The sequence below is a fragment of the Gavialis gangeticus genome, unplaced genomic scaffold (assembly GCF_001723915.1).
Source record: "Gavialis gangeticus isolate Ggan-Ray unplaced genomic scaffold, GavGan_comp1, whole genome shotgun sequence".
NCBI classification, from domain to species: Eukaryota; Metazoa; Chordata; order Crocodylia; family Gavialidae; genus Gavialis; species Gavialis gangeticus.
In genome coordinates, this window is record NW_017728996.1 from 37,386,178 (window position 1) to 37,399,708 (window position 13,531).

At 44.3% G+C, this 13,531-nt stretch overlaps 1 protein-coding gene across 1 annotated transcript; it reads left to right on the top strand.

Moving 5' to 3' along the window:
- Nucleotides 1-458: 458 nt before the first annotated feature.
- On the top strand, nt 459-6,892 carry LARP6 (La ribonucleoprotein domain family member 6; the record flags this gene model as incomplete). Its single annotated transcript, XM_019503829.1, has 2 exons — nt 459-740; nt 4,344-6,892. Coding segments are annotated over 2 exons (1,353 nt in total), but the record flags the coding sequence as incomplete, so codon positions are not given.
- Between the last annotated feature and the right edge of the window lie 6,639 nt (nt 6,893-13,531).

Here is a 13,531-nt window from a genome sequence, read left to right on the forward strand (position 1 = left end):
ATGTAGTTTTGAACATCAGTGCCTCTGTCCTTTTACTTGGGGAATTGTTGTTATAAATCTAAATAATAATATCCTACTCTGTCCAGAAAAGCTGAACCATAGGTCACAAATCTAAATCTGCTTGAGCTGGTTCTAGGCCCTACGGAGTGGCTGTCCCTATGAAAGAATTCAGGTTTCTTACTGTTTCTGATCAAGGGTGCCACTAGATGAGATTACGTAACTAGTTCTGGTGTTGCAGAGGAAAAAAAGCAAATGCACTGTTCATCAGTACCCTTCAGTTTTTTTCATTTAACAGTGTTTTCCCCATTTCTCCCCTCAGATTAATATTTTGCATTTATTCCGTACTTTGAACAGCATAGAATCTAAGACCTGCTGTTGTCTTACTGAAAAGGGAATCTTGGGTTTAAAACTCTTTGATTTAATGACTAACTAGTTCAGAAAACTTCCAGCAAACTTAATTTGCTTCACTAGTAAATCTAGTGAAACCTAGGGTGACACACACCTGGTTACGCTCAGTTAATAATATTATTTCATTGTCCTGTTCTAGTGGAGGTGAGAATGATGAAGACTTTGACCAAGACTGGAAGCCTCCAGAAAATGAGCTCATCCAGAAGTTAATAGAACAAATTGAGTATTACTTTTCAGATGAGAACCTTGAGAAAGATGCCTTCCTCTTAAAACACGTGAGAAGAAATAAGATGGGCTATGTCAGTGTTAAACTACTTACTTCTTTCAAAAAGGTAGGTTGGGTTTTGTTTTTGGTTTTGTTTTTTTTAATACCTCTTTCTATTCAGTTCAGAGAAGGGTAGGAAAAACTTTCTAGTTAATGAAGACAGGTGCTTTTCTGGGTGATATATCTTATGGATCAGCTGTGTGATTGGGATAGACAAGCTCTAGAATGCAATACATTTTTGAGCTATAGAAGTTTTGACACTCTGCTTATGCCAGTGTTAAGGGTTGATGCTATTTAATAGTCAGCCTTCAGTTAAAGCTTTCCTTGCATATAGTCTCTTCATGACTCATCTAAGAAATCATGTGGGTTCATGTAGGTCTAGGGCAGGGGTGGGCTATTATTTGGGCCTGCAGACCACATAGAGGGTTTTGGTGAGCTGTCATGGGCCAGGTCAGCACATCCCTCCCTTTCATTCTACACACAACAACCAGGTCACCAAAACTCCTTGAGCAGCTCCATCCCATCCGCTTGCCCCCCACAGATCCCAGCTAGTCTCCATGTAGGCCCTGGGATTGTGAGGTGGTGAGAGCATGAGGCTGGAACCTGATGCAGAGCCACAATCTGCTCCCCACACATCCCTGCTCACAAAACCAGCACCTGTTGCAGGAGCATGTGGGCAGCAGATCATGGCTCTGCTCTATGCTTAGCCAGGATGGAGCTGTGGGTGGGTGGGGAGCAGCATCTGAGAACAGGGCAGGCAAGCAGGTGACAGCACGGGGCCTGGGGCAGAGTCATGATCTGCTCCCCACATGCCTCTGCAACAGGCGGCAGTTCTGTGGGCAGGGGTGCGTGGGGCACAGATTGGAGTTCTGCCCCAGGCACCAGCCCCACACTGTCATCAACCCCTAATCCCAGGGTCTCTGTGGAGACCAGCTGAGGCCCGCAGGCAGGGCATCTAACTGGATGGACAGGACGGGGCCATGGGTGGGCAGGGAGCTGCGTTTGGGGCCAAGTCTGGGATCTTGGGACAATAGCAGGACCAGGCCTGGGGAAGAGCCAGGATCCACTCCCCACGCCCCTGCCTGCAGAATCCGCACCCGTTTCAGGGCTGTGCAGCAGGGTGGATTTGATTTAAATCAAATCAATTTTAAATTGCTGGTCAGGAAGCCTCCATTTAATCATTGTTTTCTACTAAAAGTGCATTCTTTGATATCCTTTATTCATTTAACTTCTTGAAACTTTGCACTTTTAGAGAAAGGTAAGGGCTTGACTCTGCGCACAAACTTACAGAGGGTAAGAGGGCTGATGGGTGGGTAATCTAGTCTGTTATCTCTCATCTCCATATACTGCTGCTTACAAGAATGTTATCTCTGGAGACTACAAACTCTCCCTATGCCCAAAAACTTACAGTGAACAATTTTTCCAAATATTTAGTTGGTCTAATACAGGGGTAGGCAACATTTTTTGGCCGGAGTGCCGAAAAACGCCACAATGCCTACCTCTGAAGGTACTGGAATGCAAAATAGCCTTGCGTGCCATGCTCGGCATGCGTGCCAGGGGTTACCAACCCCTGGTCTAATAAAAGATATCACATCTACCCAAAGAACCTTGTCTGCCTATGATCTCTGGAGACTCAAATCTATAGTTTGAGAACTGAAACTAAGCATCACAGAGATGCTAAATGGGATCTTGTAGGCTGAGCCCCGAGGCCCATTGGGTAGAGTGGTTTTCTTTAATCTTTACTAATCTATAAAGGAACCTCTGGGAGCCCCATAAGATTGGGCCTCTAATATAGTCCGTGGCCTGTTGTGACTTATTTATAAAACTTCTAAAAAGGTTTCATGAATATATTGCCTCAAATAGTATATAATTGGAAGTTATAATCTCTATTCCATGATGAGATCTTTGAGCTTTAATGTATCTTTATATAAGATTTTTTTAAAAAAAAACAATCTTAACAAAAAAACCCAACTAAATAAAAAAAATCTGATTTGATAAAAACAACTTGTTTTTAATCATTGATTTTTATGCACCTGCTGTGCAGGCAGCAAATCACAGCTCTGCCTGGGCCCACACTGTCACCTAAATCCCCATCCCATCCATCCAGTCATGCATCCTGCCTACACAGGTCCCACTCATGGCAGTGGGTGTGGACTGGATGGATCAGGGTGCCTGGGTAGCAGGGCTGGGTCCAGTGCAGGTGGCAGTCAAAAGGAGCTACCACTGCCAGGAAGTGAGTCCAGCTGCCAAGCCAGCCCAGCCCTGCTGTACGCCACGGGGCAGCAGGACTGGCTGCACACACCATGGCCCGAGCTACTCCCTGCACCTGGGCTGAGCTGGGAGAGACTGAAGGATCCTTGTGGTGGTGTACAAATTCATAAGGGGAGACCAACATGAAGTCGGCGACGATCTGTTCACCAGGGCACCTGCTGGAACAAGAAGGAACAATGGCCATAAGCTACTAGAGACGAGGTTTAGGCTGGACATTAGGAAAATGCTCTTCACGGTCAGGGTTGCCAGAATTTGGAATGGGCTCCCAAGGGAGGCGGTGCTTGCCCCACCCTTGAGGGTCTTCAGGAAGAGACTGGACAGGCACCTGGCTGGGATCACATGACCCAGGGTTGGTGACTGTCTTCTTGCCTGCCAGGGGGTCAGACTAGATGGCCCACTGAGGTCCCTTCTGACTCTATGAATCTATGACCCACCACAAACTGGACAAAATCCTTCAGCGAGTTGAATCCGGCTTGCAGGCCATATTTTGCCCACTCCTGGTCTAGTAAATCAACATCTAGAAAAAGCATTTTGAAAAGCAGAAGAGTGAACTGGGTATGGCAGGAACAGGTATGTGAAGCCTGGATGCAGCCTCTGGCTCTGTCACTGTCCTGAGTGACTTTGGGCAAGTTACTGCCCTCCTTTGTGCATTAAAGTCCATGCATGAAATGGACTTGACCTCCTTTGCAAAAGTGTTTTTTTTTCAGATTTAAAGAGTGAAACAAGGGCAATATATTCATGAGATCCTATCAGAATTTGAAATGGGCCTTTTTCAGTAGGAACTCCTAGTTGTTTGAAGAACGTGATTTATAAAGGACGCGAACTATTCTGACCCCTGATTAGGAACTGCTCACCTGTTCCAGAATGATCTAAGAACTTGCCTAGTCTGGGAGTTAGTGCCCTCGGAGTCCAGAGCCAGAGGGAAAAAATTGTCCACGCCATGAGCGGGATGCTCAGCGCCAGAAATGGAACACAAGCCTCCAGGGCTGCTGGCTTCTTCACTGCTCCAGCCCCAGCAGTCTCGGCTGCCCCAAAATTGAAAAGGGGGCGGGAAAAAGCATTTTGGCTGCACCAAGTTCCACTTCCTCAGAGACATTCAGAGTACCCCGATTCAAGCATGGGCCTAAAATCTGGGGCTCATTGTGGTAGAATCATGACAAATTTAGTCAGGAGCATATCTGCAGTGGGTGAGATGTTGACACATCTAGAGAGAAGAATTTAATGAGGTTTATAGCTGCTTATTGATGCTCATTATTACAGTAGGACATTTTCACTAACCAGAAAGGATACTACAGTGAATGACTGTAAATCTGAGCCAGGTTGTCCTGTAACGGTAGAACTATAATTCTGGTGACTCTTATCAGCTGCATTCAGCTTGCCTTTACCATTTTTTTTAAAGGTAAAACACCTTACCCGTGACTGGAGAACCACAGCTCATGCCTTGAAGTATTCCAGTATACTGGAGCTGAATGAAGACAATAAAAAAGTGAGAAGAAATACTCCAGTTCCAGTGTTTCCCAGTGAGAACCTTCCTACCAAGATGCTGCTTGTGTATGATATCCACTTGATTTCTGAGCTACCAGCTCTGAACAAAGAGCAAGAGAATGGCTGCATGCAAGAAAAGGTTATGGAGCATCTTCTCAAGGCCTTTGTAATATTTGGTGTCATCTCATCTGTTCGTATTCTCAAGCCTGGGAGGGATCTGCCACCTGACATTAAACGATTCAGCAGTCGATACACCCAAGTTGGAACACAGGAATGTGCAATAGTAGAATTTGAAGAAGTTGATGCTGCAATAAAAGCTCATGAGTCCATGTCCATTGAAAAGAATGAAGAAGCTGGCATGAAGGTTGTCTTGATAGGAATGAAGCCACCAAAGAAAAAAGTTTTAAAAGATAAAAACCGTGATGAAGATCCCAACAAGGGTCTTAATAAAATTAAATCCCTGAATAAGAGAGTTGAGGAACTTCAGTATGTTGGTGATGAATCTTCAGCAAACAGTTCTTCAGATCCAGAGAGTAACCCTACATCTCCATTGTCTGGACGCAAGAGTGATGCTATGAGCAAGTTGAGCCCTACCATGTATCAAAACAACCATCTCAGCCCTAATGTGTCACCTCGGTCAAGCCCCTGGAACAGCCCATCCTCACTGCGCAAAGTGTCCAGGAAGTCTCCATTGGCTGAAGAGGGCAAACTCAACCCTACCACTAGTCCTGAAATCCCAAGGAAGTGTGCAGATTATTCTTCAGATAGCAGCATCACTCCTTCTAGTAGCCCCTGGGTGCAAAGGAGAAGGCTAGCTCAAACTGCAACACAGGAAAAAAGTCCAGTAGGTAGCCCTATGCTAGCCCGGAAAATACAAAATGCAGGTGGGCTACCTGTGGGAGTGCTGAGGTTACCTAAAGGTCCTGATGGTACCAAGGGATTCCATAATGGATGTGAAAGGAATAAACCTAAGAAGAAGGAATAAACTTAGAGTGTATTTACATTTATTTTATTTTTTTTAAACCAGTTTCCCAAATCCATTTTTGTTCAAGTCTGGTGAAGACTGTCACTTGAATGACTGAATTAAGTCAGTATTTAATTTTTAAATAATTTGTATTCATTTATAGACTTATCATTTGTATTTTTGTATTTGCACTTAATCTGCATTATTTTTATACTTTTGTTTTTTAGTTTCAAATGCCTGAACATTGGAACATATTACTTTTTTATGCCAGGTACTTAAAACTATTAATGTGACTGCATTCATTGATAAAGATATACTTCTGCACAGACAGCAATGTGTAAACATAATACAGAGTATTTAGTCGTATTTTCCTAAGCTATGGTACTTTACCATTCTGTTCATTTAAGACCTATTGGAGGATTGAAGACTTCCTGTTTTTCTATATTGAAGGGAACTCTAAAAGTCTGTTTTGTTATGTCAGACATTTTGCTACTTGCCAAACCTGTCAAAGACCTGGTTATACATTTTGGTCCCAATATATAATATTTTCCGTGATGTGAATAAAATGCTAAGCATTAAAATGTTTTCATGGGTTTAACTGCAATGTCAAGTGATCAAATGGGAAGGTTCTAAACAGTTTTTGTATAGTCTTTTAGTATGAAATAGTCCTCTTTTTGGAACTTATCAGTATCTGTCTAACTCTGAAGGCTTAGGTCATGCATTACTTGTTCTCCCTGTCTTTTGGAATCAGTTGTGGCTTATTTTAAATGGCAAAACTGCTTCTGCTTTTGAAAAACTGTCAGGCAGCTTTTTGTTGAAAACTGTGCATGGCAATACCTGTGATTTTTATCTTTATTTTTTTTTTGAGGGTGGGGGAGAGCAGGAGGCTAAGGAGAGGGATCAGCCCGCAATCACGTCCGACTTGACAGTAGTGCAGGAGGAGCCCAGGATTAGCTGATTGTTGGCTGGCTCCCAGAACCCACTACGACCAATTCAGGCTCCACTGCAGTTTCTAGAACCAGCCAACAACTTGGTGGTTGGTTGGACCACAGTACAGTCCCTGCCAGCTGACTTTTGGTTGGCAGGGACCACACTGAGGCCAGCCGGAGACCTCAGTGCAGTCCATCGTGTCTCATCTTCATTTTAAAGCACAACAGAAATCAGCCACACAACTATTACACTTTTTGTGTATGTCTGTAATTTTTGTGGCTGGCTTTGTGTTTTGTTGCACATTTAACCCCCTGAATGTGTGGCCAGGTTGTACTTTGATTCAGTTAACTGGTTAATTGCATCTTGCGTGTAATGTCTGCCAGGGGCCTAACACACCAGTAGAATGAAGTAACATTTCTTGAGTTGCACTTGTTTTAGAGCAACTCAACAGAAGGAAAATCACTCCAACTGTCCTTGTGAAGTTTTGTACTTAGTTAAGTGTTTTGGGGGTTTTTGGAAACTCAATTTGTATGGTACAATAAGAGATGCTTTGATTTTTTTTTTTTTTTTAATTTGATTTTTTTTTAAAGAAAAAACTTGTCAAATGCTTCACTAATCTAGACAAAAAAATAAAGCTGCATCTTGTGCACCTAGGTACCTGTGCCGCATGATTGTCTCAAATTTGAGTTCCATCTTTTAAAATGTGACATAACCCCCCACTTCTTTCCTCCTCTTCCCTGCCCCCCCCCCTTTCCTTGACAGGAGTAGCAAATTGGACAAGAAATAGAAAATCTTTTCTGAGCACTGTTGCTGTGACTTCAAGGCTCCACAGGGCATCATAAGGATAGTAGAGCTCAGCACATGCATTACACAGGGAGGGTACCAAGCTCTCTCTTGCTTGAATGATGGGATGGAAAGTAACAGTATTTAAATACACAATCTGTCACTGTCAGAGGACAGATAGCTATGCTACAATGGAGGAAGCCTAGTGTAGGTTACAAAATGCTTTTGATAACCTTCTAAAGAGGATTATGGCAGGGGATTTTTTTTAAATCCTAAAGCCCCACTGATTTGAAAAGAAACTCTAAAAACAGAAGGAAAAAGTGCAAAGTAAACCAAACAATGAAGAGATGAGCAAGCACCACTATACTTCTAGAAATAGATTAGTGATTTGCCAATAATGCAATTGCCTATATTTTTACAGGTGTTCAGACATAACATGTTAAAACAAATGTATTGAAATGTCAGTTATTCTGTTACTTTAAATGACTATTGCAGGATGGTGACACTTAATTTCAGCTAATGATTTTAGCGTTCAGGAAGCAACAATCTTAATTATCAAGTATCTGCCACTAAACCAGTTTTATACTATGTTGCCAGTTACATGAGTAATGTTAGCCTCAGTATTGCCCCCTAATCTAGTAGTACTTAGAGTCAGCAGCAGGTGTCCAGCTACTACTGTAATCTCACTAATTAATATTAGAACTGCATCTGTTTTAATAAAACATCCCCAAGGTATGAGGAAAATGGATGATGCATTAATTTTCCTCGCATCACAAACAGGTGTTTAAAGATGATTAGATACCTTTCAAGTGTATTGCAACTCAAATAACTTAAATCAATGCAACTACAACCAAAGCAGTGGGCCTTGGAAATGAAAGAAGGAAAGGGGATTTGTTTTTACAGAAGAAGAAACCACAGGTATTCTTTTAAATACATTGGAATATATCTTAGCAAAAATCTGAGCTGGAATAAAGACCTTGAAAATGGAAATGTTAGAGCAAAACAAGCTTTGAGTGGAGTTTTATCTTTCTACAATATGGTGGGCCGATGAGTGTTTCTGGAAGCACCATGGGGCTATAGATCCATTGTGCTGTACAGAGCAGAACTCTGGGGTGCTGACCCTATTGTCTACCTGACAACTGAAAAGATTTCTAATTACTTTTTAATAGAGGTGCACCAGTACATCTGCCCATATCGTATTGGCACCAATAAAAGGAAAATTGACATTATCACCAATCGTCTTTTTTTGACTGATGTGGCCAATAATGTCACTGATAAAGGCCACGTGCATGTGGGGCCAGGAGTACAGCCTGGTAACTTGGGACTGTAGTGTCTGGCCAGTAAGTCTGTGCAGTGGGGTAAAGGGGGCAGGATCAAGGCCCCCACACTGAGGGAGGGAGTGGGGCTGGGGCAGGTGCAGGTGCTACCCAGCCGGGACTAAGCCAGCAGCTCGTCTGGGGAGGGGAGTAGAGTGGCTCCAGGCACTGCGTGCACTCGTGAGGAAGGACAGAGGGCATGTTCCCCCTGGATTTTTGCACGGGGCAAGGACGGGCTGCAGCTGAGGGATCAGGGCCAGGGGCTGCACCGAGCTCTTCCCAGCACCTGTGCAGCAGCAGCACTGGGAGAGGGGCTGTGGGGGAGGCTATAGTCACCCCAAAATTGACCAGTCTCCCCTCCACCGCCACTGCCACCTCCCCCACCCACCCCAGACCAAGCACAACCACCAGGAAGAGTACAGTGTAGCTCCTGGCCCCAACCCCATACAGCAGCAGCCCAGCCTCACCCTCATGCACAGATCCAGGGGGCACATGCCATCTACCCCCTCCTCCCCACACCCCCCAGCTGAGCTGTCCCATGCTGTCCCATGCCCCGCCCTGCCCCAGCTAGGCAGCACCGGCCCCAGCCACAGTCCCACTCACTCACTCACTGCAGGACCTCCTTCTGCACACACCCCTTCCCCCCAACAGGATTACTGGCTGGATGCTGCTCTCCAAACTGCCAGGCAGCATATCGGCAATCAGATCAGTATCAGCCAGTATGGCTGCTCAATAATCGGCCATCAGTATCAGCCCAAAAAATTGTATTGGTGCACCCCACTTTTTAAGGTAGCTTTTATCTACCTAATTCTACAACAGGGGGGATCATGCTGAAATCAGACTGATAAATATGAGCACTTTATCCCAAGTAAGAACCCTAAATTACTGGATGAAAGAGAAGTCTTTTACACCTACCAGATACCCCAAGGAGTGCATTTAAGAAGCCTCTGCCAAATAAATCCTGGTTTGGATGGCTAAAGAAAATCTATTCTCTCCTCCAGATAAATGGCCTGAGCACTGTACTAACTGACTCAATATTTCTGTTGCATTTGAAACATGACATAAATTTAAGAATTAAGGATGCCAGTATGCAAACAGACATGCTGGCAGTGAGACTGTTTCAAATTTCCCTTTTAAGATTCATTAAACATTCCTTTGACCCAGAAACTTATCTGTCTGTGGTGCAAAGCTTCAGACAGTGGGAGGCCATCACTAGATTGAGATTTATGCTAAAGAAATCTACAGTTGTCATGGGCAGGTGGTGTTGGAGTCTATATTCAGTAGAATATGCTCTTGTGGGAAGAATGAGATTGATGACTTAAATAATGATTTGTGGTCTTGTATGTTCTCTGAAGAAATAAGAGGGAAATTAACTCCAATGGAAAAAACTAAATCCTGGGCTAATGAGGAAAAGATCTGGCTTTCTTCAGAACTTGCCTAGGTGTATTTGCACTACTTTCACAAAGAATAAGGGCCAAAATCAAATGGAATTTTCCTGTTCTGTTTTATTGTGCATTGCTTCATTTTACCTCCTTTTTTTTAGCTCATTATTATGTTCTATGTTAGTTTTGTGTAAACTGGTATAATGGGTAATCTTATTGTATGATTTTAGTAAAAATTATGATTTGTATAAATGTTATTTCATTGTGTGTGTGTTCATTTTATTATACTGTTTCAGCAAAAACTGTCAACTACTATTAGTTTCATAGTATGATTAGTGTCAACAGCATGAATCTATGCGATCCTGAGGCTAACATTAAGTGTCTAATAACCTAAATAAAGTAAGCCTGGAACCCAGAGAAACAGGTACAGAATTAACTAATTTGAAAAATACTTTCTCGTGATAGGCACTGGCAATAGAAAATTGAAGATAAAACTATGTATATTAAAATTTAAAAATTAGAGTTGCCAGTGAGCTGTCTCCCAAATAGTTAATTTCCTTAAGTAAAAACAGAGCAAGAATAAGTTTATCATTTTGCTGCACTATCCATAAAAACCCATGAAGCAATCAAATATTCCTTGATTTCTGGGTTTCTAGTCTCTTTTCAAGGCAGCTTTTAGAAAGATAATATATCAGATTTTGATTTTGATGCTTCATACCTCATAGCATCATAGATTCCAAGATAGGCACATTATGAAGTCATTACTTGAAGCCAGTTGATTAGAAAGTATGTGGCACCTAGTCTGACCCAACACATGGCCTAATCACATCCTATCTACTACAATTATTTTCTCCATTTTTAGAGGCCAGTTTTAACTACTACACAAATAGGCTTTTCCGATCATACAATGAAATCAAATGTGTATGCTGCTGATCAAGTGAGTGTGCTCCTCTTAAAAATACAAATATTTAGAAATGACCTGGGAGCTAATTGATCAGCCCCTGACTTTGTTGAAGTACCATATTTACTCAAATATAAAATGATCCTGATTATAAGACAACCCCCAATAATTGGATTCTATATATGGAACATTTATAAATCTGTTATAATTTTCAGGGTATAAAATTAATTATTGGAGGTTTTTCTTGCATTTCTTCCCCTCCTCCCCCTTCTCCCCTGCTTCAACAGGGAAAATAAATCTGGGAGGTCAAGTGGCTCCTTACCCTCTGACCCACCCCCCACCCCATGTCTTCTTCCTTCTTGCAATACAGCTGTAGCTCACTTCCATTGTGACACAATCCTTGACTGGGAGGTTCATGCATCTGCACATGAGCAGGTTTCTGGTCTTCCACGAGGGTGTTCCTGAAGCAGGGTGTTACAGTCCCTTGCTGTGGGGTCAAGTGGCTGAACAGCACTGCCTCTCTTGTCAGAACCTTGACCCCTGTCACCATCTAAAGGAGTTCTCTTACTCTCTCCCACTCTTCCTTGCATACTGGCAGCTCCAAAGAAAGTGGTCAATTGTTTTCTCCTTCCACTGGCAGGTTTGCTTGGGACAGTTCAATCGACTTCTTTGCCCCTCTCTCTCCACGCCCACACAGGGAGTGCCTGGTGGGCTATGTGCCAATTCAAATCTCTGTGCTCCTTCTGGAGGTCTGTATGGATGGTTTGCTCCCACACAACCTGGCAGCTCTCATAGTGTAGTACATCCACAGGTGACAGTCTATCCCTTGTCCTTACCACCTCCTGCATCTTGCAGTGGTTTGTCAGTGTTACCAGGGCTTCATTGTGTAGTTCGTATCTGTTCCAGAAGTGCTTCAGAACCCTGTAGAACCACACTGGTTCCCAGGTCCACAGGTGTGTGTCAGCATTACAGCAAGATCCCTGCACAGTATCTCATAAATCAGGCCGTTGCAGAGCCTGCCCCGGTTACCAGTTTGCAGATCTGGCTCATGTATTTAGCCCAAAGGAACAGCAGAATGTCCGGCATTCCTCAGCCACTGGTCGTCTTCTTCTGGTACACTGTGGTCCTTGCTACTTTCTCCCATCTGGAGCCCCAGAAGAAGACATGCATGGCCCTCTGGACTCTGTGGATGGCTTTCTCTGAGGGGGCAGAAGACCAATGTGGTGTACAGAAGCACTGGTAGCAACACCGCCCTCATGAGCACTATGTGCCCCGCATCGTCAGGCAGCGTGTGTTCCACAGTCCCGGTCTCTGTTTCACCTTGACCTTGGTCTTCTCCCAAACTTTCTGTTCAGTCAGCTCCAGTTTGAACTCCATCCCAAGGATCTTAACCTCTTCATGGGGGACAGAGACCCCTAGGGTTGACAGATCCCTGAGTTCACCTAGTGCTAGGCAAGTGCTTTTGCTCACGTTGAGCACACTGGCCCCTGAAGCTGCCCTGTACATTTCAGTGTGTTGTAGCAGCCTTTCAACTGAACACTTGTCTCTCTGCAGGACACTGAAGTCGTTCATGTATGCCACAACTTTTGACTTTGCTTCACTTTCCATGGGACTCTCCACTCCACAGACTCTGGGGTCTATCCTGAGCCCCTGGACTAGCAATTCCATCATGCAGATAAACAGCTGGTGAGTGGGCAGCCCTGCCCAATGCCCAACTCCCCCATGAGCAGGGAGGTCAGGAATCCATTCACCAGAACCTTGCTGCTCAGAGTCTACTACAGCATCTTTATCAGGTGACAAAGGTCAGCCGGACCCCCATCTTCTTCAGTGTCTTGAAGAGGAACTGGTGGGATACTTGTTCATAGGCGTTCTCTAGGTCAAAGTTCAGTATGGTGACATTCAACCCTCTCCCCTGTTGATATCGCAGTGCCTGTCACAACTGCAGCAGGACCCTGAATCTGCGAGCCCGGCATTGTGTATGACTGGTACTCATGGATCACTGCACAATGAACTTAAAGTGCTCAGCCTTGACTTTGGCCATCAGTTTATAGTCAAAGTTCAGGAGCATTATGGGTCTCCAGTGCTTCAACTCCTCCCTCACCCCCTTCTTGTACAGAAGGGTTATGAGGCCCTGACCCTGGGTGGCCCTCCTGCAGTTGCTCCCTATATACCTCCAGCAGGTCTGGGCCTGCCTTATCCCATAAGGTGACATACAACTCCTTAGGTAGACTGTCTGCCCCAGAAGTCTTACTGTGCTTGAAACAATGAAGAGTCTTGGTGGTGTCCTGCAGTGTCCACTCCTCCACCAACTTCAGGCCCTTTTCCCCCCTGAGGACCAAAGTGAACTTTCGCAGGCAGTTCTGCATGGCCTCCAGGTCCTCTGGGCATGCCTGGTAGAAGGCTGCTGCCATCTCCAGCATCCCTTTTGTCAACCAGTGACTCAATCACACTCCATCTACCAACATGGTCATGGCCTCCCAAATAGGCAGACCACTCCACTTCCTCTACTGAGGATCTTCTTCCTGGCCTGTTCCCTTTACCAGGCTCCAATCTGGGTCTTCACCTCCTGCATGACCTTCCTTACATCCCAACCCACCTGATTGTTCAGGCTGTGCACCTTGAGGTTTAGGCATTCATGGTGTCTTCTTTAGATCCAGGGTCACATCCTGCTGTCCCATTGGAAGAAGTCTCTTGCTCTCTCTTTTACACCACTCTATGAGGTTCTGGTACCTGGTGCTCAGGGTTTTCCACCCTGTGTAGCACTGTTTGAACTCCCGCTGGATCTTTTCATCATCCAGGAGGCTCATATTCAGCTTCCACTCACCT